General features: G+C 41.6%; 1 protein-coding gene across 1 annotated transcript in view; it reads right to left on the minus strand.

The window, feature by feature from the left end:
* Nucleotides 1-4,696: 4,696 nt before the first annotated feature.
* LOC124137511 overlaps nt 4,697-26,815 on the minus strand; it is a 62,934-nt gene continuing 40,815 nt past the window's right edge. The window contains exons 19-33 of the mRNA XM_046503845.2: nt 24,421-24,773; nt 23,160-23,380; nt 22,254-22,508; nt 20,931-21,337; nt 18,928-20,166; nt 17,230-18,474; nt 15,585-16,826; nt 14,113-15,369; nt 13,504-13,694; nt 11,741-12,797; nt 10,661-10,879; nt 9,793-9,956; nt 8,448-9,273; nt 5,862-7,404; nt 4,697-4,924 (exon numbers count right to left, since the gene is read on the minus strand). Of these exons, the coding sequence (XP_046359801.2) occupies nt 5,870-7,404; nt 8,448-9,273; nt 9,793-9,956; nt 10,661-10,879; nt 11,741-12,797; nt 13,504-13,694; nt 14,113-15,369; nt 15,585-16,826; nt 17,230-18,474; nt 18,928-20,166; nt 20,931-21,337; nt 22,254-22,508; nt 23,160-23,380; nt 24,421-24,773 (10,211 nt within the window). The 3' untranslated portion in view covers nt 4,697-4,924; nt 5,862-5,869. The remainder of the gene's footprint in view (nt 4,925-5,861; nt 7,405-8,447; nt 9,274-9,792; nt 9,957-10,660; nt 10,880-11,740; nt 12,798-13,503; nt 13,695-14,112; nt 15,370-15,584; nt 16,827-17,229; nt 18,475-18,927; nt 20,167-20,930; nt 21,338-22,253; nt 22,509-23,159; nt 23,381-24,420; nt 24,774-26,815) is intronic.

Below are 26,815 nucleotides of genomic sequence, written 5' to 3' on the forward strand. Positions count from 1 at the left end.
ATTGATCAATTGGAAGGGGTGCAAATTGGGATTGTTCACTAGCCCATTTATTAGCAAATATCGCCGTGGGCACTTATTACGTCGAATACGGTATTACAAGCTACACTTTCACATAAACAAAGTCCACACTACAGAGATTTGTAAGGGTTTACTTCCAATATGAAAGAGTCAGGCCTAGTGTTTGTTCCTGTTTGTGAATTCTACAGGTTTAGTTTGGTTGTGATGCTGCACCCTCAGTACATTTTCAGATTTTGTGAAAAAACCTTTTGTTGTCTTCAGACATAATGCCACAATAAATAAACGATTAGATTTTCTTCCAGTTGTCATGCTGCAGGCATTATTTATTACTTTTTTAAACAAACAGCTCATGCCATCTGTGTACATTAATTGTAGACAGGTTCCATGCCGTGAATCGTTTGGTTGAGTGATGTGATGTGTGTATGTATCATATATCATCATCAGTGGGGGACAATAACCAGATGGGAGGTGCAGCGTCTCGTAATGGGGCAGCCAGGGTTGAACATCTAATTATTAAGTTTCTATTACCTATTATGTTCAGAATAACTGAGCCATTTCTCAAAAACCATTTGTTAGTATTAAATGGTGCATCTTTATGTTTGTGATATAATTTGTCATTTTCAGTTGATGTGTTCAGGGTTCCCCACACCTCATTATGTTTAGTTTGGGTATCAACAAACAATAAACTTACTTCAATTTTCGAACAGTCTTTTGTTTCTTCTTGCAACAGGTGCAAGTGAGTTAAGTAATTTTAGTTAATCTAAGAAGCTCAATATACAGAGAAACTCCCAGCTGTGTCACTTATTTGATATTTTGCATGTTTTGTCAGACTGACAATAATTTTAAGAGATAGTAAAAGATTGTTTTTACAATTTTGTTTGTTTTTTGCTTTGGCCTAAAGAAATCTGTGAATTCAGTAGTTGATGAGAACAACTTAAGATGATTAAGCTTTCATGATATTTATTGTGAAGAATTGATTTTTGATAATCATTTGTACATACTGCATTGATACACTGAATGTTAACATATCGTTGTTTGATGGAAAGTTGAATGAGTGAGTATATGTATGGCTAATACAAATAAATTATTTGTTCTTGTGCTAAAAGAGGACAAATTAATGGAAAAGAAATTAAACTTACAATTTTTTATTTTGAAGATTAGTTGCTTTTATATGTCAATGAAAATATTCATATTTTATCCCCTTACTATTAACATGATTAAACAATGTTATAGATTATGAGAGTGAATTAATGTGATAGACCTTCATGCCATCAATGCCATCCAATAAGGACATTTATTAAGTAGTAATCTCATCATAATCAGATCTAAGTTCTCGCTGCCGCTATACAAAGATCTGAGGACATTCCATTACGGGTCACGTCAGAACAACCTTTCGCAAACTTTGACCGACCACTGAAATGACTAACAAGAAGTCGACATCAGGCAATTAGAAAGCAGTTTTCTCGAGCTTGCAACCTGGCACTCGTTGCATCCTGGCGACTTCCATTTCAGACTACGCTTGAAAAATATGTTGAAACAGTTCTTGATTAAAATTTTGAAAACTGATTTTATGGCAGTGCTTCCTACGTATTGTGAAACGCCTCCTCCGTTCAAATGTTAACCCACAGAAGTGAGGGATAGACGATCATTTTTCGTTTGGAATACCCCGTGTTAACGTTTTCGAGATTGCGTGATTAGAAAACACATTCCAACTGTCACTTTTATGATCTGGTAAGCGATGTTTTGATTTGTCAAATGAAAGGTCGTTCTGACGTGATCCGTAATGAGATGTCTTCAGATCTTTGTTTAGTGATAACGAGAACTAAGATCTTATTTTAATGAGATTGATTAGCAGCTATATATACTAAATATCAAATGAAGTTTTCATGTTTGTGTAAACAAAATGGGCTTCAGAGAACAAATATTTGTTTGATGAAGCCTATGGAATATATGTCATTAGTTCATTACAACCATGTCCCATGTTCTCCCATATAACCACTTTCCAATTTCTTCTGTCATGGTATGCAATTCAAAATTGTTGTGAAGCTATGAAGCAACTGGCAATATTTGGATGATATTCATGCCATTTATCTCTCGACGTCCTTGTCTTAACATGGTTAATAGTAGAAACACATTATGTTTTGTTGAAATCATACCTCATAACCCTGTGTTCTTTAGGCCCATCAGTTCTTGTGTTTTCATCCATTTGTTCCACCCAAATTAAGACAATAATATTCTGATGTATTCACATTACTCATTGTGCTCATTGGTTTCCTCTCTATTTACAAACTTAACCACTGAATGTAATCCTATGTGTTGAATTTGATGACTCAGCTTCTCATGTCTTGTTGTGTCAGCATGATCTTCTTGGATGTACTTACATTTCTTTAATGATCAATTTTTTTCTCCAAAATCAGATATACTTTATGAATATTTATTATCATCAATGCGACCAACCAATAAGGGCTATTACCACGTTCTATTGCAAAATATCTACTTCTGGACCTTGAATATTTACAGCACTTATTCTTTTTTGTTTCATGAACTTTCCTGTCCACAGTGATAATTTCAAATGTACAGCAAAAATATTTTATGAATACTTTTAAGTGATGCAGATGTTTTTTTTCAGAGCTTATGTTATTTCTTCAGGCTTTCAAATGCCATGAGTCTTCACCGAACTGAGAACTGAACTTGATTTGAATAAACTAATGTAATTGTGTTCCTTATCAAGTCTATCTTAAATGCATCTCTATTGACCTTTGTCTGACATCTTTAAGAAGTGTCTTTTTATTTGTTTGTATTGTTTCATTAGATTACCTGGATGAAAAAATAATGGTTATCACTCAGGCAAATGTAATGTTTCTAGAACATATATCCAGGTGAGCTACATGGGTCAGTTCCCCTTAACAATCCTACACTTCAGTGTACTCAAGTTCCTTGCATGCTTGAAACTCCCAATACAGGTGTATTTCAAAATGTATTGATTTAACAAATTTAATGTCTTTAGTTTTTCTGAAGATGATTAATCAATTAAGTATTTATTGCTTCAAAAGTCATTTTAGGATGTGCATGTCTTGAAGTGTTTGAGTATTCCTTCCTGTATTTGAATGTATATTATGAGGTGTTCTATCTTCTGTTTGTTTCATGAAGAACATAATACATTGTATGGGTGTATGGGAGGCTTTGTTCCTTAGTCTGCTATGTCATGAAGAGTCTTAAATATTATGAATAAAACAATCCTTTGTCCATGGTTGTTCTCATCATTTCCAATTTCAAGCTGGCAGTGATCCTTGGATTGTCAGTATGATTTGAGGCTTGTGGGTTTTTCCAATCAGTATTGGTCTAGAAGTAGAGCGTATGCTTGGAGAGAGGAAGGTCCGGGCTTCGATCCCCGGCTGCGTCATACCAACAGACATTAAAAGATGGTACATCTTGTTACACTGTCTGGTGCTCGGCAGTAAGGGGCAAAAACAAGGACTGGTCTGATCGGAGTCAGTATACGGTGTCTGAGTGGGGTATTCATGTTAAACTGCGGCATTGTATCTCAGTGAGTGAGTGAGTTGGGTTTAACGCCGCTTTTAACAGTATTCCAGTTATATCACGGCGTGTCAGCTTGATGTGGGAGGAAAGCCCGAAGTGATGCATGTCTCAGACGTTTACCACTTCGGTGAAACCCACGAGCACGGGTATGGTGCTGACAAACCTAGAAACATAATTGGGGCGAACCGGGATTCGAACCCACAATCATAGGTTTCTGGCATACCCAAGGGACGCAACTCTGCACAGCGATGGTATCTCAGTGAGCTAGCACTATAAATCGGCATCAGTCTGGACTAGTACAGACACACAGACAGACAGACACACACACACACACACACACACACACACACACACACGTATGTGCATGCACGTCGCTATGTAAGTGCAATAATTTTGGCGTTAAACCCAATTTCACCTCACCTCACCTCACCTCACCTCACCTCCAATTAGTATGTCCTGCATCAAATGGGGCTTTCGTCCCAGGGGCATGGGTGACCCAGTTGCCTTAGGGTCTTCTATTCACTGTGTTATGAAGCTGACATGCTGTAATACAACTGGAATACTGTTCAAAGCCACATTAAACTCACTCAGTCTTTCCTCTCACATAATGATTACATGCTATGATATGATGGAAATGTTGTGATACTGTTGCCTCTCATCTGCTTGGTAGTGATGTTGTTGACTTTGGAAGTATTTCTCCTTGGCCATATAGAGAAGTCTTACATTATAGGTGGGTGTACGTTGTTTCATGCTACAGTAAGCAATATTACATCCGTATAATCAGCACTTGAAATAATTTCATCAGGGATAGGCAAACATGTACCATGAGCAATGCTCACACCTGGACATGACACACAATCGGCCAGGTCACACATTGTGATCTCCTGATCCTCATCTTGATTGGTTCATGCAACAAGCACTGGGTACTTGGATTTTTTGAAGATCCAGAAGCATCCTGGCTTTTCATATACACAGCCAGCTTCACAAATCCTATTCCCGGCAATAATATAAGTGACATATACTGCGCTCGGCAATATTCCAGCAAAAGATTGGCGGTCTGTAATTAATCAAGCCTGGACAAGATAATCCAGGGATTGACACCATGAGTATCTTAATTTGAATGACAACCAACAAGCAATTTACATTTTGACATTTATTTATTGAATATCTCTATACAATAAGTTATGTATGTACAATAATTCAGTCCTTAGCACATTTCAATATTTCACCAACACTTTTGAAACACATTGTAAAGAAATGCTGCTGTTGTTTTTGATGTTGAATTGAAATGGACTGCCAGACAAGGACCACTATGTCCCTTGAAACCATCAGATGCTGATATGTGGAGATGTTGAGACCAGGATACCTAAAATGAAAAGCTATATTTGTCCTACTTTGTTCATATTTATAACACAAATTCTTTAGTCAAGGCCTTTGTAAAACTTTCAAAGAGATTTATGGTAGACATGTGGAAGACATTTCAATATTAGTTAAAACATGCCTGGTGCATTTCCCCATTTTGACTCGTACCATATGTTCCCATGTTTTCTTTCAGTGAACACTTTTGTAAAAATGCTTTTGTCGCCTTTTATTGAGATATAATTCCCACTCATATCTCACAAGATTAACAAAGACAGTGAATTTTGTTTTTAGCTGGAGTCCACAAGTTATATCAGTGCTGCTTGTAAATAACCAAGTCTGAACAAGACAAAACATCGTTAAAAACACAAATAAAGACCACATGGTGTTGGTATGGTTGTAACCTTCCGACCAATATTATTGCTTGTTCCTACAAGAAGGGGGCACGGGTGGCCCAGTCGTCTAAGGCGCCGCGATTCGCTGTGCAGAGTTGCGTCCCTTTGGCACGCCAGAAACCTATGATTGTGGGTTCGAATCCTGGTTCACCCCGGTTATGTTTCTAGGTTTGTCAGCACCATACCCGTGCTCGTGGGTTTCACCGAAGTGGTAAACGTCTGAGACCTGCATCACTTCGGGCTTTCCTCCCACATTAAGCTGACACGCCGCGATATGACTGGAATACTGTTAAAAGCGGCGTTAAACGCAACTCACTCACTCACTCACTCCTACAAGAAGCATGAAATACCTCAGACCTCTTCAACCTTCGATCTCCATTGCATTTCAAAAATAGATTCATTCAATAACCCTGATATGAAATACCTAAATATCATTATGTGACCCAAATTTGTAGCTATACTTATAATATGTATAAGAAACATCAAGGGTGAAAATGTTTAAATTGTAATACGCTATGGCACAATAAACAGAAGGGTGTCGCCACTCACCTTTTTATTTACTCATCCTCAACATGAATATGAATCCTGACATCTGCATTCTGGCATAGCTCCCTTGTGGGTCCAGTTACATAGTAGTCACCAGGTTTGACAGAATAGACGTGGTTCAATTCGAATCCGTGGTATGTGAAGGGTGGTACCACACAGTTGAAGAGCGCGGTGTAGCTTCCAAGATCCACAACTGGTTTGCTAACTGATTCATCGACTGGGTGGAACTCGATCCGTGTGCCTCTTTTGACAACGACCTTAGGGGGGATGTGGAGGTTGCTTCCTACGGGGATGACCAGGACATCGTAATCATGACTGGCAGGTCTGTAGATGATGAAAGGATTGGGTAGGGTCTTTGTGATCTCCACTCCATCGTAGGATGTGATCTCCAGTCGGAAGTTAAAGGTGTCCCCATAGCCTAATCCGAGTCGTTCTGCAACCTCTGTGATGTCGTACTTGAACACTCTCTCATAGGCCCATGGCATCTCTCTTTCTCCTCCCAGGACAGTAAAAGTTCCAACTTCTTCATCTTTGTCATTGGTCCGGAGGTAGATTTTCACACTAGCAGACGTCTCGATGCCGGACAGAACAAATCCTGCATAGATTCTGGCTGTGTTTCTCAAATTGTTGATGATTGTGTTGAGTTCTTGAATGTTGTGACCTCTGACATTCAGGTTGTCGTAATGGTAGCCGAATTTATGGCTGTCAAAGACTGTAGAAGGTTTGGAGTTGGCACGAGTGAACTCGTCCTGGTTGACAGAAGGATAGCTGAAGGGGGCGAGTGGTTCATCCATCATATGAAGGGCACAGTTAGCAAAGTTGTATGGCTTCCTCCTCAGCTTCTGAAGCTCCTGCCAGATTATCCAGAGCCTGTCGAGACCTGAGTGAAGGATCATGAAGACAGGGTCAAAGGCAGAGTATTCCAGGGTGGACATTGAATACTTCTGGGTTCCACCTAACCAAGAGTGGACAGCGTTGTGGAGAATCTCGTATTGAACCTCAAAGTCACAGTAGTTATTTTCTTCCAGCGTGGTCAAAGCTAGGTAATAAAGGTAATCGTAACCATGGAACTTGGGCTGGTTGAACAGAAGATCATTTGGCTCTCTTACGGTGTCATGTCCAACACCTGTAATGTGGTACTTGTAGAAGGGATTGTTGTTGCTGGCGTCGGAGAAGAATGCTGGCAGAGTAGACAGGTCCTTGGTCCAGTCCCAGTAAGGTACACCAAGGAGTGCACCTTGGCTCTTGAGAGCTCTCTCCAGTTGGATCGTTAGGAGTCTGTGCCAGTGGGGGAAGATGGCCATGCCGTGGACACAGCATGGGTATTTGTCATCTCCTTCTGCAGGACAAAGACTTGGGTATCCGTGGTAACCAGAGATTGCTTCATATCCGCTGAGGCTGCGATCGTTCTGTAGCTTGTAGAGAGCATTCTTCAAGTTGTTGGCTTCATCAAGGGACAGAGAGTCGACCTCCTTACGATGGTAGTGTACATGGCCATCTGTATGTTGGTGGGTGACTTCTGTTTCTTCAACTGGTCCTCTAGACACTGAAAAAGGTAGATTGTGTGAGTTCAATAATCTATCTTAACAATTGCGATAATTTAGGTGTTTTGTTTGTTGTTTAACGTCACACTCAGCAATATTCCAGCGAAATGATGGCGGTCTTTAAATAATCGAGTCTGGACCTGACAATCCAGTGATTGACATCATGAGCATCGATCTACACCATTGGGATACGATGACATGTATCAATCAAGTCAGCGAGCCTGACCACCCGATGCCGTTAGTCGCCACTTACGACAATATTAAGATGACATGATATAAATGAAATGCTGTTCTAAACTGCGACTAACCATACACACTCAACTATTCGCTATTAATGCTGACTTTAATAATCAGTGCTCGAAGAACTAAAATTAATTCATTCTCGGGTCAGATTAGAGCTTTAATTCTCTAACTTGATAAGTTGCTGGCGATCTTTAGCCCGATTTTATAATGTAATGTTATGTATAGTGCTATCCATTTTATGATTACATACTAGTTTTAAATATATTCCTGTGATAAGTCTAGTTATTTTAATGTCCTTCGTTGGCAGGTTTTTATGTAAGTCCCACTGTGTTTATTATGTTTAACCCTTGATAGTCACAATATGGCTTAAATATTGCCGACGTGACTTAAAATTTTAACTCACTCACTCACCCATCTTCATCAATATAAAAGCTAAAACAACCACAAACCATGAACTAAATGCTGGACTAATACCCACTAATATCAATACTCGTCATCTTATACAGTACCAAGCCTTGAACTAATTAGGGGTGGTGGGGTAGCCTAGTGGTTAGCCTAGTGGTTAAAGCGATGGCTCTTCACGCCGAAGACCCGGGTTCGATTCCCCACATGGGTACAATGATTAAATTCCATTTTCCAGTGTCCCCCGCGTGATATTGCTGCAATATTGCTAAAAGCAGCATAAATCCATACTTACTCACTCACTCGAACTAATTAATGATATGCCAGCATTAATATATGTGAAAATGTACATAGTGCAAATATCATGTGTAATTACACATTTGATAATAAAATAACATACTTCCACGGTCATGTTCAATAGTTGGTGGCTTGAGGAGGTCCGATGAAAGCTCAGTGCCATTGGTGGCGACAAGCTTCACCTTCAAACTGAAATCTGAATCATATTGGAGATGAAGCTGATTCATGACTTTGGTGATATCATAGCGGAACAGTCTGTCGAAGGACCAGGGCATTTCCAGTTCGCCTCCAAGGACTGCAAATGTTCCTGCAAAGACACAGTCACCATTGGGTCGGCAGATGTCAAAGACAACATCAGCACTGCATTTGATTCCACGGAGAAGGAAGGCAGCAAATGTCCTCTCTTCTCTCTTCCTTGCTTCAAGAAGGTCATTCAGTTCAGGGATGCTATGACCATGGAAGCTAAGAGTGTCGTACTGATAGTTAAACCTCTCATAATCAAATGAATCGATAGCCCTGGCATTAGCCTTTGTGATAGGATTGTGGTTGATGGCATCGCTGAAGGGTCTCAAAGGCTGTTTCAGAACCTGGATTTCGCAGTGTGCTTCGTTGTACGGGAGACCTCTGTATTTCTGTAGTGCTTGCCAGACAGCCCAGATTCTGTCGGTGTTGGAGTGGTGAAGCCAGAAGAGAGGATCGTAGGCAGTGAACTCCAGAGTAGACATTCCATAAGGACTACGTCCACCTGTCCATGAGTGAATAGCGTTGTGGGTCAGCTCAAACTGGACCTCAAACTGGCAGTAGTCGGTCTGTTCCAAAGCCAGGAGGACTTGTCTGTAGAAAAAGGACTCTGATCCCTGTTCTGGATCGTTAAACAGCATGTCTCTTGGAGAACGGGATGTGGTTACTCCTAGATGATCAATGTGTCCCTGATGGAAGTCGACAATAGAAACATGTCACTACATAGGTTATGCAATATATTTAGTAGTTAACTACCGAGAAAAAGAAAGTAGACACTTTTGGATTTGACCAAATAATTAAAGACATCATGAAAACGTTTATACTAGGCTGAAAACAGTTGCCGAAAGAATGCAAACATTAGGCCCAAAGAACAATGATGACACCCGTGTCAAATATATCACCATCGAATAACCATTTTCTGTTTGTTTCATTTTTTGCCACCATAAAACATATATATACTTATTTTATTATAAATATATATATACGGGTTGAGGTGACAAAAAAGCAATGTTTTTAACCATATGCATTATTGTTTTGACGAGGTACTGACAGTATATCATGAAGCGTTGTTAATTCCCCCACAACCTAATCATTTGTTCATTTTACACAAATATACTCGTTTACTTATGTTTCAGTGATCGTGGCAATTGAAAATAGAAAAAATGTATTATTAGCTTCTAAGGGCTTGGTCAAAGAAGACAACTCACATCGTGGAAGGGATTGTTATTTGAGTCTGTGACAAGGGCGGGTAATTCCGTGAAGGCAGTTGTCCAGTCCCAGTATGGGATTCCGATATGGGATCCGTGAGCAGCCAGAGCATCCTCCATCTGTTTCACATACAGTCTATGCCAGTGGGGGAAAGAAGCCATACCTACAAAAGGATGTCATTTTCATGAGACAGACGCTGAATATTTATATATGTGTGTGTCTAGGTATATCTTGATAATGTAATGATACCGTGTATAGTGTATGTTTTTGTTTTTTTTTATAGTGTATTGATCATAACATCAGGTAATCATTCCATGGAATATTTAAACCCATGCACTGGTCACTTTATCCACACACACTAGAATTTTGAAACATAATTAATTTTATCTTAATATATATCGGACCTCTAGTGGTCGAGCGTCTGCCCCTAGAGCGGAAGGTCCGGGGTTCGATCCCCAGCCGCGTCATACCAAAAGACTTTAAAAAGATGGAACTTGTCTGGCGCTCGGCATTAAGGGTCTAAAGCAAGGACTGGTCGACTTGGAGTCAGTATATTGTGTCTGAGTGGGGTATTCATGTTAAATTGCGGCATGGTATCTCAGTGGGCTAGCACTTTAAATCGGTATCAGTCCGGACTAGTATAAGCAGACACACACACACACACAAATGTGCATGCACGTCGCTATATAAGTGCAATAATCGTTAAACGACGTTAAACTCCATTTCACCTGACCTTAATATATATCAAATATATTATTTTAATCTTAAAATACCCAATAAACGTACATCCATACATACTTGTTATGTTTACTTTTAAAAAAACCTATTTCACATTGACTTCACAAAGAACAGTATGGAATGTATTACCGTGAGCACAGCACGCAACCTTGTGACCGTTCATCTCGCACATTGCAGGACTTCCGTGGAAAGATGCTATAGCTTGGTAACCATTGGGACCACTGTCATCGATGACAGCTTGAAGGGCGTGTCTCAGGTTCTCAGTCTCAGATACAGTGAGGGTTGTGACATCCTTCCTTACTCCGGAGCCAGCGATGTTAGCAGACTGGGCACTGTCAACTGCGTGTCCTGGACAGGGTGATATATGGACCATAATATTAGATGTGTATTAGTGTCAGTCTGACAAGTCTACATTATGGGACCAAACATGGACATTATTGGGAATCAAGTGACGTCATTAAATGATTGCTATATAGCCTACTTATGTCACAAGTAAATTATAAGTGTTAGTTCAGAGATGGCCACTGTCAAGTAGAATTGAGAGTGGCACTCACATTTGCTATCTTTTAGACATCTATAGTGTGTTTAAAAGTAAGGGATAACAGCTGTAGCCATGGGTTGTAAAATACATTTTAAGAGGGTTCCAGTTGACTTAGTTATCGGTCTTTCGAGAACGTAAGCCTAAACAATGTTTTTATATAGGATAATATTAGACAGATAAACGCAAAGAACTGGATACATCTAACCAGATAAATTTAAGAAACTTATTTTTGTCGCTATATAAGAAACGCTCGCCATTACGCCAATAAACATACAGTGATGTATTTCAATATGAAGAAAAATACATTCAAAAGGATGGACGATTTAATTAAGGTGAGTGTTCAAACTTGGAACACTACTTGATGATACCGTGTCCATGTTCGTGTCATTGTCCAACAGTGCTTAAATCTTCAGCAAACGTTTGAACCGCCAATTATTAATCATTACATCACTGCATGCCCCGTGTTGTTCTTGTCATGTAACCCTTACTTATAAATACAGCCTGTTCAGGAGGTCTGCTTGGCATTGTGGCAAGAGAACCTGAAGTTAACCCTTTCGGAGGAGGAACGGGCGGAGGAGGTGGAGGAGAAGTCATCAGCCACCGACCCACAGTCAGGTCATTAAATGAACACATTCTGTGTCGACAGAAGCTATTACTGGTTCTCTCACCTTCCCCATCTGAGTAGATGATGGTTGGGGCTGGGATTACAGATGATGGTATCATAGTCTTGTTGACAGCATGGATTTCAACCTTGATATAAAATGGTTCTTCTGCATCAAACACTTCCTCTGGGTCGATGTTGGCTTTCTTGAGGACATTGGTGATATCGAACTTGAAGTTTCTGTCAAAGGACCATGGCATTTCCTTGGCTCCACCCAAGATGAAGATTATTCCAGCCCTGTGGCAGTCATTTTCGTTTCTACAGATCCAGAACCGGACATCAGCAGAAGTTCCGATTCCATGGAGCAAGAAACCAGCAAAAACTCGAGCGTGGCTTCTCCTTCTATCAATTTCAGCCTGCAGCTGGTCTAGATTCCTTCCACCTAGTTCGAGGTTATCGTAGCTGTAATACAGCTTCTCGTAGTCATAGAGTGTGTTTGGAACTGCATGTATCTTGGTAAAGATGTTATGATTCATATCGGAGTCAAATGGCCTCATTGGTTTCGTCATGAGGTTAACAGCGCAGCCAGCTCGCTTGTATGGAAGTTTCCTCCTCTTTTGAAGAGCTTGCCAAACAACCCAAATCTTATCCACAAAGGAGTGGTGTATAAAGAAGAGTGGGTCGTATGATGCATAGTGAAGAGAAGACAAGGCGTAAGTCTGACGTCCTCCAACGAGGTAGTGGATGACGTTATGGAGAACCTCAAATTGTACTTCAAAATCACAGTAGTCGGTTTGTTCAAGAACAAGAAGAGTTTGGTCAAAGAGAACTGTTTCTCCATTTTGAACGAGATCGAACAGCAAATCTTGGGTATCTCTGACCGTGTATGTATTTGCAAATTTGACAAAACCTTTGGAGAATGGGTTGTTTACAACAGCATCATGCCATGGATCATAATACTCAGGGCTGGTGAACAGATCGGGCAGTTCGGAGATAGGCTTTGTCCAGTCCCAGTAGGGAATGGCGACGGAGGATCCATGCTGCCTGAGAGCCTGCTCCATCTGCAGGGTGTACAGTCTGTGCCACTGGGGGAACGTTGGCATTCCATGAATACAGCAGGCAATCTGGTAGAAAGACGGATCAAATGACATTATACATGTTTGAACTACTGATACAGTCCAGTCAAGGTTCTAAAAGGTAAATGGTTAGGTACACGGATTTACCGAACGCGAAGTCATGCATTCTATACACCTAAACATTGAAAACAAAACGCCTATCATGTTTTGAAATGAATGCTGATGCTTATAATTTGGTACCACTTAAAATATATTTCGCACGTAATCAATACAATACACAGTCGGACGCTTCACAATCGTCCAGGGCTAGCACTCGTATATTCGTTTCAAATGCGAACTCCATATCTACTTTTAAATAATGGCCTTGTGGTAGAGTACTGTATTCCAATTTCGAAATTTCTTTTGGACCAAGTTTGTAGTTTGGGACTCCTATTTTCTAACCTGGGACACCCATAATTGAAGCATTTTGCAGACTTGGACCTCAAAAATATGTAACCAAGGAAAATCCCTGAAGAAAATGTTGTTTAATGCCCTGGTCAGAAGTATTCGTCTGCATATATCGCTATTTAAACCTTTAGTCATGTTGGAACTCTACTAACCAAAAATGGTCGTACAATGAATCCCCATTAATCTAGACAGAAATGTAGAAACAGGTTTTGGGATTAATCAAAACATGATAATTAAATTCTAAGCTAACAATTACCATAACAATGAGGCATACTTAAGATGATTTCAACAAAATAAGTAAGATCACCTCATGTCCTTGACTATCATGACAACCTGCTGGTAGACCGTGGAAAGCTGCCAGCGCCTGGTAGCCATTGGGGCCATCATCATTTTGTAGGTCTCTCAGGGCAGATTTCAGACTAGACAGATCCCTCGCGGACAGATGAGTCAACTCATGGCGGACACGGTTAGGTGACATGATTTTGGTATTTATGTCACCTATGAAGATATATTCCAAAATCAATTTACATTCCATCAGCCACTCAACTATTTTATGGGAATATCGTCGATGCGACGCTATATGAAATCACTCACATGAAGCTGAAGGCTTTTAAGTGAGTGAGTAAGTATGGTTTTACGCCGCTTTTAGCAATATTCCAGCAATATCACGGCGGGGGACACCAGAAATGTGCTTCACACGTTGTACCCATGTCAGGAATCGACCCCGTTTTTCAGTGTGATGAGCAAACGCTTTAACCACTAGGCTACCTGACCGCCCCTGAAGGCTTTTAATAATTCATCTCACTCAATTATTGCGTTAATTTACATGTCTATATCAACAGTACAATTAAATTATTATTACATATTGTTACTGCATAGTAGTATATGATTGTTACTGTACAGTTACATTACTCACGGTGTCCACGCTGGAAGATGACACTTGGTGTTGGGATCAGACTACTTCTTAGAACTGTTCCATTGTTGGCAGTCAGAGTGTGAGAGATTGTGAAAGGATCATCATATCTAAGGTGCATTTTCTCTAGAGTATCAGTAATGTCATATTTGAACAGCCTGTCAAAGGTCCACGCCATCTCGGCACTGCCACCAAGAACAGTGAAGTACCCAGCATCCTGACACGTGGAGTCAGGTCTGCATACCTGGAAATCTACTGATGCAGAATCTCCAAATCCACTTAACAAAAATCCAGCAAGGACTCTATCATCTTCTTGATGTTCAATAATGTATTGATCCAGTTCAGAAATTGACATGCCCAGAAATTCCAGATTGTCATACTCATAACCAAACTTCTTGTAGTCAAACGTATCTTCTGGTCTGGAGAAATCATAGGTTAGTTGGTTCAAGTTGTAAGGAGCGCCGAAGCTGAAAGGCTTCAGTGGTTCTCTCATTTGCTCGAGGGCACAGTGAGCCTCATCTCCTGAGAGACCTCTCTGTATCTGGAGTTCTTGCCAGATTGCCCAGATACGGTCTGTCTGGGAGTGGTGGAGGTAGAAGAGAGGGTCATATGATGCGTAATGAAGATGTCCAAGAGAGTATGTTTCATTGCCTCCAACCCAGGTGTGAACACCATTGTGAAGAATCTCAAACTGAATCTCAAAGTCACAGTAATTCTCCTGCTCTAGCGCTAGGATGGCTTGTTTGAAAAACCAGTTATCAAAGATGTGCCCGCCTTTGACAAAGAGTTTCTCTGGTGTTATTTGTCTGTGGGTTGTAATGCCTTCTCCTTCAAACTCAATATTTGCTCTGTAGAAAGGATTTGGAAGGTCTTTATTACTCCAGGGATCATGGTATGTCTCCATGGTAACAAGCTCTGGCAGTTGACTCTGGGGTCGCAGCCAATCCCAATAAGGTACGCCTGTCCTAGCTCCGTGCCTTCTCAATGCATCCTGGAACTGTACAGTGTAGAGTCTGTGCCATTGGGGAAATGTAGCCATACCATGGACACAGCATGCATACCGGTGGGCGGCAGATGGTGAAGGGCAGAGTGGTGGCAGGGCATGGAAAGAAGCAATGGCCTGAAACCCATCAGGTGAATGGTCCTCCTGCATACGCCGTAGAGCATGGATCAGAGATGCAGTCTCCCTGACTGTCAGACTGTTCACTTCTTTTCTAACAAGAATCTCTTCCATTTGGCCATCTGCCCGCAGATGAGAACCTAAAATATTAAAAAAAGTTGGTATTGCAATTAACATTACTTTGGTATCAACTTAACAGTTCAACTGTTCTCTGAAGGCCTACAAATAACTGCAGCTTCAATGTTATTGTAATCAACTTCTGATTATAATGCACTTTAAACAAATAAACTTGTCTCATGTTTCAGCTTAATTGTCTTTATTTCTCTGCACTTTGTCTAAAACGATGATCCCTTACCTGAACCGGGTTCAAAAATCAAGGATGGCTCTGGCAGGATGTGGGCATCAAGGTAGGATCCATTCACTCCCTGGATCTTGACGTTAAGGTCAAAATCGTGGCTGTCCAGCTGCAGGCCAAGGTCCCTAACAGTGTCACTTATCTCAAACTTGTAGAGCCTGTCAAAATTGAATGCCATCTCTGTTTCTCCCCCGAGTACAGCAAATGATCCAGCTTTGTTTTCACAGTTTTGCTCACCTCTGTCGGTTGTCACACAAACAAAAATCTCGACAGTTGCAGATGTACCAATGTTGTGAAGGAGGAACGCTGCAAACACACGATCTTTACGTTGTCTTCTTTGAATAATTTCCTCGAGCCTTGGAATACTGAAATGATTGAACTCAAGGTTGTCATACTTGTATCCGAAATGGTTCTGATAGTCAAAGCCATCAGCTGGTCTGGAGTATTTGAAGGTCATTGGATCATGATTCAGGTCAGGGTTGTCGAAAGGACGCAGAGGTTTACGCATCAGGTTAATGGCACAATCAGCTTCATTGTATGGCTTCTTTCTGTACCTCTGTAGCTCCTGCCAGATTGCCCACAATCTGTCAGTGTTTGCATGATGAAGGAAGAATACTGGGTCAAATGCCGAATAGTCGAGAGAAGAAATTGAGTAAGTAGCTCTTCCACCCAGCCAAGCATGGAGAACGTTGTGAACCATCTCAAATTGTATCTCAAAGTCGCAGTAGTTGTCCTGTTCCAGAGCCAACATGACGTTTTGATAATAGTATCTGTTTTGGTACAGCTCAGGCTGAGGATCGCGTGTTGTTACAGCATTCTCAAAACCGATTTTACCTCTGAAGAATGGGTTAGGATTGAACGATTGTTTGCGGGAATTGAAATAGGTGGCATCAGCGATCAAAGAAGGAAGTTTGTCAAATGCTTCAGTCCAGTCCCAATAAGGCACAGACACAGCGGATCCCCTCTCTAGCAAAGCATTCTCAACCTGGAGGACATAGAGCCTATGCCACTGAGGAAAGGTTGGCATGCCATGCACGCAGCAAGCAACTTTGCGACCATTGTCATCACACAACCCAGGCTTGCCGTGGAACTTGGCAATATTTTCATAGACACCATCGTTTTGAAGCTGTAGGAAGGCAGATCTTAAGCTCTCTACTTCTCCCTCGGATAGGTCTTTCAAATTCTTTCTGATGTGACTTGCAGCAGTTACAACCTCTATGTACTCGCCAGCCTGATGGTGACCTGAAACAGTTGCATGAGGATTTAACTGCTTGCATTACCAGATAAAACCTATACCAGCAATTGATATTTTATTTACATATTAATCACTACAGACAGATAATAATAATAATAATAATAAAAAATAAATAAATAAATAATAATAATAAAAAATAAAATAAAATAAAATAGGAGATGTAATAGCCTAGTGATCAAAGCATTTGCTAGTCATTCTGAAGTCATCATCACTTGGGTACAAATAAATAGGCCAATTTCTGGAGTGTGCTGCTGTGAGATTGCTGGAATATTGCTAAACGTGTCTTCAAACTAATAATGATGTTAAATAGAAAAAAATAGTAGTATTTAATGTATCTTAGACAACAATTTGGATGGGGGTAAATTACATTTGTATTATTAATTCGCTCACCTGCCCCTGTGTCATGTATGACAGATGGTTTGGGGAAGATGTTGCTTCCAAGGCTGCTTGCATGAAGATCAAACGCTTCGTATCTAATGAAGAATCTGTCTCCAATGTGTAGATCCAGGGCTGTAAGTTGTTCAGTGATCTCATATTTGTAAAGACGATCATATCCCCATGGCATTTCAGCTTCATCACCAAGGATATAGAACTCTCCAGCATAGTGGTCACAGTCATCATCTGATCGGCAGATAAAGAACTTCACCAGTGCAGACTGTTTGATACCATGCAGCAAAAATCCAGCGAAGACTCTGTCATGAGACTGTCTCCGTGACAGTTCACGGTCCAGCTGGGAAATTGAGAGTCCATTGAAGTCAAGGGTATCATATTCATACTTGAAGTTGTTCTTGTAGTCAAAGACTCTGAAAGGAACAGCATGTTGTCTTGTCTCATCATCCGGGTTGATCTCCTCAGTAAGGCCGAACGGTTGTAGAGGTTTTCTCATGGAGGCAATAGCGCAGTTGGCGGAATTGTAAGGTTTTCCTCTGTGCTTTTGAAGAGCTTGCCATATAGCCCAAAGTCTGTCAGTGTTAGAGTGATGGAGGTAGAAAAGTGGATCATAAGTTGTGTAACGGAGTGATGCCATACCATATGGATCGCTTCCCCCAACAAGAGCGTGGATGAAATTGTGAGCAATCTCAAACTGGATTTCAAAGTTGCAGAAGTCGTCCTGCTCCAAAGCCAAGAGCACTTGCTTAGCAGCCCCGGTGTAATGGCCAAATCCAGGAGCTTCATACAGTTCATGACGGATGCTTCTTGTTGTGTCTGCACCGACTGAATCGATATGGCCACTGAACCAGGGGTTCCGGGTGTCCGTGTTGGATATGGCATCTGTGTAGTTTGGATCACTAACTAAAGCAGGGAGGTGTGATAGGGGCCTACTCCAGTCCCAGTAGGGAAGAGCTCCAACATATCCATGCTTCCTCAGTGCATTTTCGCCTTGCACAGTGAGCAGTCTGTGCCAGTGAGGGAAGACAGCCATGCCATGCACACAGCAGGAGAACTTCTTTTCAGCATCAGGACTTGGGCACCATTTAGGCTCCCCATGAAAAGCAGCAATCTGTTGGAATCCGCCAGCAGTTTTGTCTGACTGCAGCTCGCCCATTGCCCTCCTGAGAGAATTAACTTCCTCGGGTGTAAGATTATCAACATTCTTCCTAATGATCGTGTCATGGCGATGATCATGATGGTCAACTGGGGAGATAAATAAACAAAAATTAGAAACCAGATTTAATTGTATAAAGTTATCAGAGAAAAATGAATAAGTGGACTTATAAATGGTCAGGGGATATGTAGCATCCTGTTTCATTCAAAATAATAAGAGATAGCTTACATTTCCAACTTTAAATTCAATACATATAAAACGTCAGTGCCAGAGAACAACCAGTATCGGTTATTTCTTAAAACAGATTCCATTGGGCATAAAAGGCAAACTGTCAGTGAAAATTATATGAATGTATCACTGAAAATCAGAGATGACACAAGGTGTTTGCAAAAGCATGTCCCACCCAACCGGTAGCAGCAACCACTCCTTGAGATGTATAATGTGATGACACAAATGTACAAATTGGTTTTCAATCAAGCAAAACATGATTAAATTCAGGAGTGAATTGATTTGTAGAATAGTATAAATATGTAGCTACTTACTTTGACTGTGTTCGAAGATAAGAGCCACAGGTGGGATGAGGTCAGAGGATAGTTCAGTGCCATCAACATCAGTAACTTTGACAGTGATGTCAAAACCATCATATGCGTGAATATTAAGCTGCTTCAGTTCATCTGTGATCTCATATCTGTACATACGGTCAAATCCCCATTTCATTTCCTTCTCTCCGCCAAGGACAGCAAATGTGCCTACATGGGATTCTTCTCCTGCATGGTTTATATAGATGTCAACATTCGCTGATGTGCCAATATGTGACAAAAAGAACCCAGCATAAGTCCTGTCTGTCTGCTTCTGTTTGTCAATGTACTCTTCTAGCTCACCCAAGTCCATGCCTCCGAAGTTGAGGTCATCGTAAGCATACCCAAGAACTCCTTCGTAATCATATACGTTAGTAGGAATTGAGTTTTTGTAGGTTTTTGCATTGTTGTTTAGTGGGGAACTGAAAGCGAATGGTTTTAGGGGCTGACGTTCCTCAGACCAAGCACAGTGTGCCTTATAGGGTCTATTTCTTCTAATCTGCAATGCTTGCCAGATTGCCCAGAGACGGTCAGTGTTTGAGTGATGAAGGTAGAAGATGGGATCGAAGGCGGTGTAGTGGAGTGAGGACATGGAATACTTTTCACCTCCACCAATCCAGGCGTGAATATTATTATGGGTCATCTCAAACTGAACTTCAAAATCACAGAAGTCATCCTGCTCAAAGGCATAAACCATACTGTCGAAAAGACGTGTATGTTTGCCGAAGTGGGGTTGTTCAAACAATCTAGCATCAGTGTGACGCTCTGTGCGCCCATTTTCAAAGGCAACTGCGGCATCGTGGAAGGGATTGTGTCTGCTTTCTCCACTAATGGGATCTTGATAGGTCTCATTGTCAGCTAGGCCAGGGAGATGAGCCATGGGCTGAGTCCAATCCCAGTAAGGAACACCAATAGGAGATCCTCGTCTGATCAAAGCATCTTCGACTTGGGTAACGAACAGTCTGTGCCAGTGGGGGAATGTTGCCATGCCATGGATGCAACAGGCGATCCTGTTTATGGCCTCAGGGAATGGGCAGCGAGCAGGTAGGCCATGATACTCCACCGTAGCCTGGTAACCATCAACTGACTTATCATTCTGGAATTTCTCCATAGCTCTACGAAGCTCATACACCTCCTCACGTGTCAGATGGTTGATGTCCTTCCTCACGGCGAGGTTGGCATGGGAAACATGTGCTGGGGGCTCTGTAATAATAAATACAAGTCAGTCAAATTCGTGTTTTTTACACCTACAACGGTATATTACTAACTGTGCACTATTTGCGTTTATTGTGCCATAAGCCGAAATTCATGCCTACTAATGGACTACTGATCCCGACTGTGATGTATTCGTAGCAAACTACATTCACCTGCGTTCATTACCCTCCCACACACTGGTTCAATGCAGGAAGGTTGTTCAAAGCCACATCAAACCTTATACCACGCATGGCTCTCTGAAGGAACTAGTCTCCCAAAATGTTTAGCCTACAAATATGCCAACGATCTGATATATGGCGTCAGGCATAATCGCGTTGACGGGTAGCCCTGTGGTCAAATTGTGTGTCCCTCTTCTATGAGTTCGAATCCCAATTAAACCCTTTCAGTGATTTTCTTTTACTAGATCTCATCCTGAACAAGCTATTCTATTTCAAAGCAGCTACGACCAACATCATTTTGATATTTCCTTCCTCAAACCGCCCATAGTATGACCTAAATACTCTTATTATGTTAAATATAATATGGGACATAGGTAGAAGTGGTCTAAGGTTTCTAGATTAGTCGCACCATACCTGTGCTCGTGCGGTTCACGTAAGTGGTAAACTTCTGAGACCTGCATTAGTTCGGGCTTTTCTCCCACATCAAAGCTGACACACCCTGAAGTAATTGAACCGCTATTCAAAGTGGGATTAAACCAAGAACACTTACTAAGACCATACTCAACCACAGATATGTATAAAATGAACATTTACCATCAATATGTCCACGGGCTGGCCTGTGTGCAATAGTGGGTTGAGGCAGAAGATCACTTGGAAGAGCGCTTCCATTTACACTAAATAATGCTGCCTTCACATAATAGTGACCATGGCCGTCGTGGTCGATCTCGGAGACGACGTCAGTGACATCGTAGTGGAACGCTCTGTAAAACCTCCAGGGCATCTCGGTGGGCCCGCCCAATACAAAGAAGTCTCCGGCCTTGATGCACTGGTCGACAGCTACCTCGTCGTGGGCAGGACGGCACGCATAGACAACCACGTTTGCAGAGCCGCCAAAGCCTGAGAGTCGGAAGCTTGCGAAGACCCTCTCCTTGCCTGATCGTTCATGCAGGTAGGAGTTGAGTTCCTCGGGTGTCATGCCATTCAGGGTCAAGTCATCATATCTGGAAAATGAATCGTTGGTTAACGAACTGTTTAACTTAGAAAAGAGGACATTCCCTATCAGATCTGCAACAAGATGAAATGTCTGGTGAATGACTGTTTGTCTTTAATGTCCAGCTGTGTAATAGAATAGTCATAGAATGATTATACATATTATACTGTTTAACATTCTGATACCTTAGGTTCGGAAGGATACAAGGCACATGTGTTGAACACCGACAAACCAAGATCCTGCCATATTATACAATAAAGAAAGTGACTATATATATCATAAAGATTATAGCTTCATGATAAAAAGCCGTCTAGTGCCTTCTCCTTGCTCGAAATAACGGAGTATCTGCCCCTCCAAACTTAGAGTGAGTGAGTGAGTGAGTGTGTATTGTTTGACTCCGCAATATTCCATAAATATCACGGGCTACACACTGGGCTACACACTGTACCCATGAGAGCTTAGAGGAAGAAGTATTCCATCATTTCACAATCGATAGTGAAAAAGCTATGAGACACAGTAGCTTGACTTTAGCAGGGCCTGAACATTTTTGTCAGGCATCATCGGTGCAGTGGTCTCTCTGCTGTAGAGTTCGAATCCCAAATTAACCCTGACCATGTTTAGGTGACACGGCACTCATTAAGAACATGCTACTCTGTTTCAAACGACGGGTGGCACATTCGTCTGACGCAGCGCAATTCGTTCTGCAGAGTTGCGTCCCTTGACGTTCCAGACACCTGTGCTCGTGGGTGTGAATCCCTACTATAACCTGATTATCTTTTTCATAAGCATACCCATCCTCGTGGGTTTCACCAAAGTGCTAACCGTCTGAGACCCGTGCCACTCCGGGCTTTCCCCCGTAAAATAACTATGATACTGCTCAAACCGGCGTGAATACTAAACGCTCTCATTACTATAACCATACGTACTGGTAGCCCAGGTGAGCGTAATCAAAGGTGTCCACTGGTTTGGAGTTTTCTCTGGTAAGGTCGAGCGGGTTCGATTCCCGATGGAATGGTTCCATTGACTTGTGGATGAGGTTGTGTGCACAGTCAGCGGAGTTGGGGTCCTTTCCTCTAAGTTGCTGAAGACGCTGCCAGATGGCGAAGATACGGTCTGTGTTGGAGTGATGGAGGAAGAAGATGGGGTCGTAGGATGTGTACTCCAGATGAGACATGGAGTACCTGAAATGAGCACCAACATCAACTGAGAACATAATGGAGATTTACCGTTTTGCGGCTTAAAAACGAGACACAATAGAATTTAGGGTTAATTGATGTATAGGCTTCAACGGGATTGCCAATGTGTATTTTGATAACTAATGGTATTGTTCTTGGGGCTAGTGAAACAGTTGCTGATAGCGTGGACTTCGATCAATGCAGTTTGAGAAATAACTAAACACCCGTATAATCTATATGCTTGAATATTGTTTCCTGCACGCATGCTTATTATTGTCGTCTTGGAAAAACTGGCATGCGTTGAACTTTCTTTGTCGAGAGAGTCTGATGGCTACATCAAAGAATTACTTACTAAAATAGAAACTTGCAGGTATATCCCATATAGTCCTTATTTGGACTTGGTAAGAGGAGAGGTCAGACTCGGCGATTTCACTCAAGACTAGCAAAGTTTCCTACACGCATGCTTATTATTGTCGTCATGGAAAAAATGGCATGCGTTGAACTTTCTTTGTCGAGAGAGTCGGATGGCTACATCAAAGAATTACTTACTAAAATAGAAATTTGCAGGTATTTCTCACATGGTCCCTTTGTGGACTTGGTAAGGGGAGAGGTCAGACTCGGAGACTTCACTCAAGACTAGCAAAGAATGTGACTCACGTGTGTCGACCGCCGACTAGATAATGGATGGCGTTGTGCGCAAGCTCAAACTGGATCTCAAATTTGCAGAACTCGTCCTGCTCAAGCGCATCCAGAATACCTTCAAAGAGTCGGGTATGCTCTCCTGGTCCAACGTTCTCGAATAGGCGGTCGTCAACAGCTCTTGCAGTTTTTTTGTTCTCGAACTTGATATTTCCACGATACCATGCGCTGTCATGGGCCTGGGGGAAAGTAGTGAGTCGGGTTAGGAACGCCTAAACAACCGTCTATACTCTTTTAATATTTCTGGTATAAAAATCGAACTATAAGACTGACCCATACTGATCGGGAGTCATGGATATCATGACACACTGTTTGACGTGACCTCACTTGCATGTCAGGTAACTATTCACTCTCTTCATAATCCGAGTTACCATACAGAGGTGGCCGTCATGATCCCCGAAAGATTATATTGTTACACACAAATATTTCGCCTAAATTAATTCTTTCTAACGTGTTAACTCGCATTGATAAATCGTTCCTCTGAGGTCAAAAGCAATAGCAAGGTGCATGTGTACAGCACCGGACCTTCAGTATCGGGGTCTACATCCACTTTCTGCTCGTGAAATCCCGCTTTACACATTCCATAATGTCTGTGTGAACAGACGCATGGAAAAACCATTGACTATGAAATATATATTGAAATCAATATTTAAACGGAGAGATGCTCTGTGGTCATTTGCAGTTCTACTAGTTGTTGGTGAAATTGAGAGATCATCTCTTTACAATAGCTGGAATATAACTGTATTCTTCGCGAAAGAACAACACGAAAAGCTAGCTCAAATCTTACGATGTGTATTAATCAAACGGTAGCAGTTAGTCGAAGTTCACATAGCCTCACAAGGCACGAATTACAAGGTCTAAGGACCTGTTTGTATCAGTAGAACAGAGAAAATTTATCAATGCATCAATTCATTCATTTTTCTTAAAATATGGTACTTGTTATTTCCCTGCCTTGTGTTCGGCATTATTGGGATAAAACAAGGACTGGTCGGTTCGAGTATCAGTATTCTGTGCTAGTCGTTTTCATGTTAAACTGCGGCATGATATCTCAGTGGGCTAGCACAACTGACTAGTACAAGCAGATAGACACACACACGCACGCACCCACACGCGCGAATGACGTCGCTATAAAACTGCCTTGAGCTTGAACGCGACGTTAAACCCCATCATACCTCAGCACATTCATTTGTTGACATTACTGAGATATATTCCACCTTACCTTTCCGCCTTCAGGGTCCACATACAAGGGGTCGGACACCAGATCAGGGAGATGAGTCAGCTGCTGCGTCCAGTCCCAGTACGGGATGCTCACCGTGGACTTATGCCTCATCAACGCCCGCTCCATCTGCACGACGTACAGACGATGCCACAACGGAAACGAGGGCATACCGTGGAGACAACACGCCACCTTGCGGCCGTGACCGTCAACACAGCCTGCTGGCGCGCCGTGATAGGCAGCAATGGCTTGGTATCCCATGCTGCCTTCATCCCCTTGGATGTCGTGCATTGCTTGCTCCAGGGCAAGAATCTCATCAGAGGTCAAGTTGTCCACATTTTTCCTAGTAACGGTGTCTGGAAATATTAGATACAAATAATTATCGTTTGATTAAAAAATGTGTATCTAAACTTTGGTTGATAAGGAATACCATTTCCATACCATGAAGTGCGTAAACACGTCAAGTGAGTGAGTGAGTTGATTTAATGCCTCTATAAGTATTCAAGTTATATCACGGTGTGTCAGCTTAATGTCGAAGGAAAGCCCGAAGAGAGGTTTCAGACGTTTACCACTTCCATGAAACCCACGAGCACGGATATGGTGCTGAGAAACCAAGAAACATAATCGGGAACCGGGATTCGACACAATCGTAGGTTTGGGTCGTTCCCAAAGGACGCAACTCTGCACAGCGAATTGTGGCGCCTAAGACGGCTGGGCCACTCGTGCCCTCTATTTGATAATGCGTAACAAATATGCATATTTCCTTTTTAAATTCCATCAATTATCAGAGGATTCTCAGAATATTTACACTTTAGTAATACAACTACGTCTATAAGAGTATCAAAGATAATGGACTTCGTAGGATTAGTTCTTGAGTAAGTTGGACTTATTGCCGCTTTGAACACTATTTCAGTTATATTACAGCCCGTCATCTTGAACCGGACGACCCAAACGATGCAGGGCCCCGTTCCTCAAAGCGATCTTAGTGCTACGATGATCGGAAACCTATGTTAAAGTGTGGGACTTACGATCACCTTAGCGCTAAGTTAGCTTTGGGGAACGGGGCCCAGGTCGTTTACATTATATCAGCACGCACGAATACGGTTACCGTGTTACAAAACAAGGGTAATAATCAAAGTCGGTAGGAATTAGGGTCTCGAAGCCACGTATCCTGATACGGTTAAGGGACGCAACTGGGGTTAGAACAGACGATGTCAGGCACTTGTCAGTGTGTATGAAACAAGGCTGACTGTGTGTCTCCATGGCGACGGCATGGATTGCTGCTCGGGCACAATATTCCCCGACAGAATAACATCAGTAGTTAATGTGATGGGTGATGTTACCGATTCGATAAACCATTGCCTTAAAATGCAGGGGCGGTCGGGTAGTCTAGTGGTTAAAGCCTTCGCTCGTCACGCCGAAGACCCGGGTTCGATTCCCGACATGGGTACAATGTGTGAAGCCCATTTCTGGTGTCCCCCGCCGTGATATTGCTTGAATATTGCTAAAAGCGGCGTAAAACCATACTCACTCACTTAAAATGCAAATGATCATCAGACAAGACCTACATATACTGAAGACTATACAGCGATGCCATGCCTACTTCCTCGGAATTTTTTGCCTAATTAACTTTCCCCAATTACTTAGCTATAGTTTTTTTTTAGACAATCATGGCTGAAAATTCTTTGGCACTGCATAATAAAATGGGGCAGTTCATTTATATATTAAATTTCTGTGTGGTTTCTTCATTGAAAGATAACAGTGTTATCATACGATAACGGGATTATTACCCGTGCGTTTCCGTATCTTAAGTATATTATATAAGGAATAAAAGTATACTCACCGACAAAAGAAACGCGAATACCATATATGTTGGTTAACCTATGAAGAATTACTCCTATTATCGTGTGATAATCCACGCTTCGTTCTTCATTGTTCTTTGCGATATATAGCGTAGCTGTCTTATATATCCTGATATATGTATCTTAGAGTACAGGCAAATACTCGAGTTCCACTAACTATACACTGCAGATTGCACAAACTCCACTTTTCACATTCGAAGCAAATTGCACGATTTCATATAAACTGCACGGTGTGTGCAGTCACGTGTTTGTTGTTCGAGGTCTGTCATGCTGAAATGTACAGGTTTCAAGAAGCACGAGAGTTTCAAGTGTCTATAAATTGTATACTTAACATGTATGATATTTACATGACTTCATGACATAGTCCATGTCAAGTCAGCATGCTCTGCGATTCCTATACAACTCGGCTTGAAACACAAGCTGTATCGATGACAGGCTATTTGATAACAGAGTCACGTGAGAAGTATATTTACATGAGTAAAGAAATAGACGAACGTTTCTCTGCTTGGGGATTTACAGGTCACCAACCTATTTGT

This window comes from Haliotis rufescens, unplaced genomic scaffold, assembly GCF_023055435.1.
Source record: "Haliotis rufescens isolate VD_foot unplaced genomic scaffold, xgHalRufe1.0.p SCAF_7, whole genome shotgun sequence".
Classification (NCBI taxonomy): domain Eukaryota; kingdom Metazoa; phylum Mollusca; class Gastropoda; order Lepetellida; family Haliotidae; genus Haliotis; species Haliotis rufescens.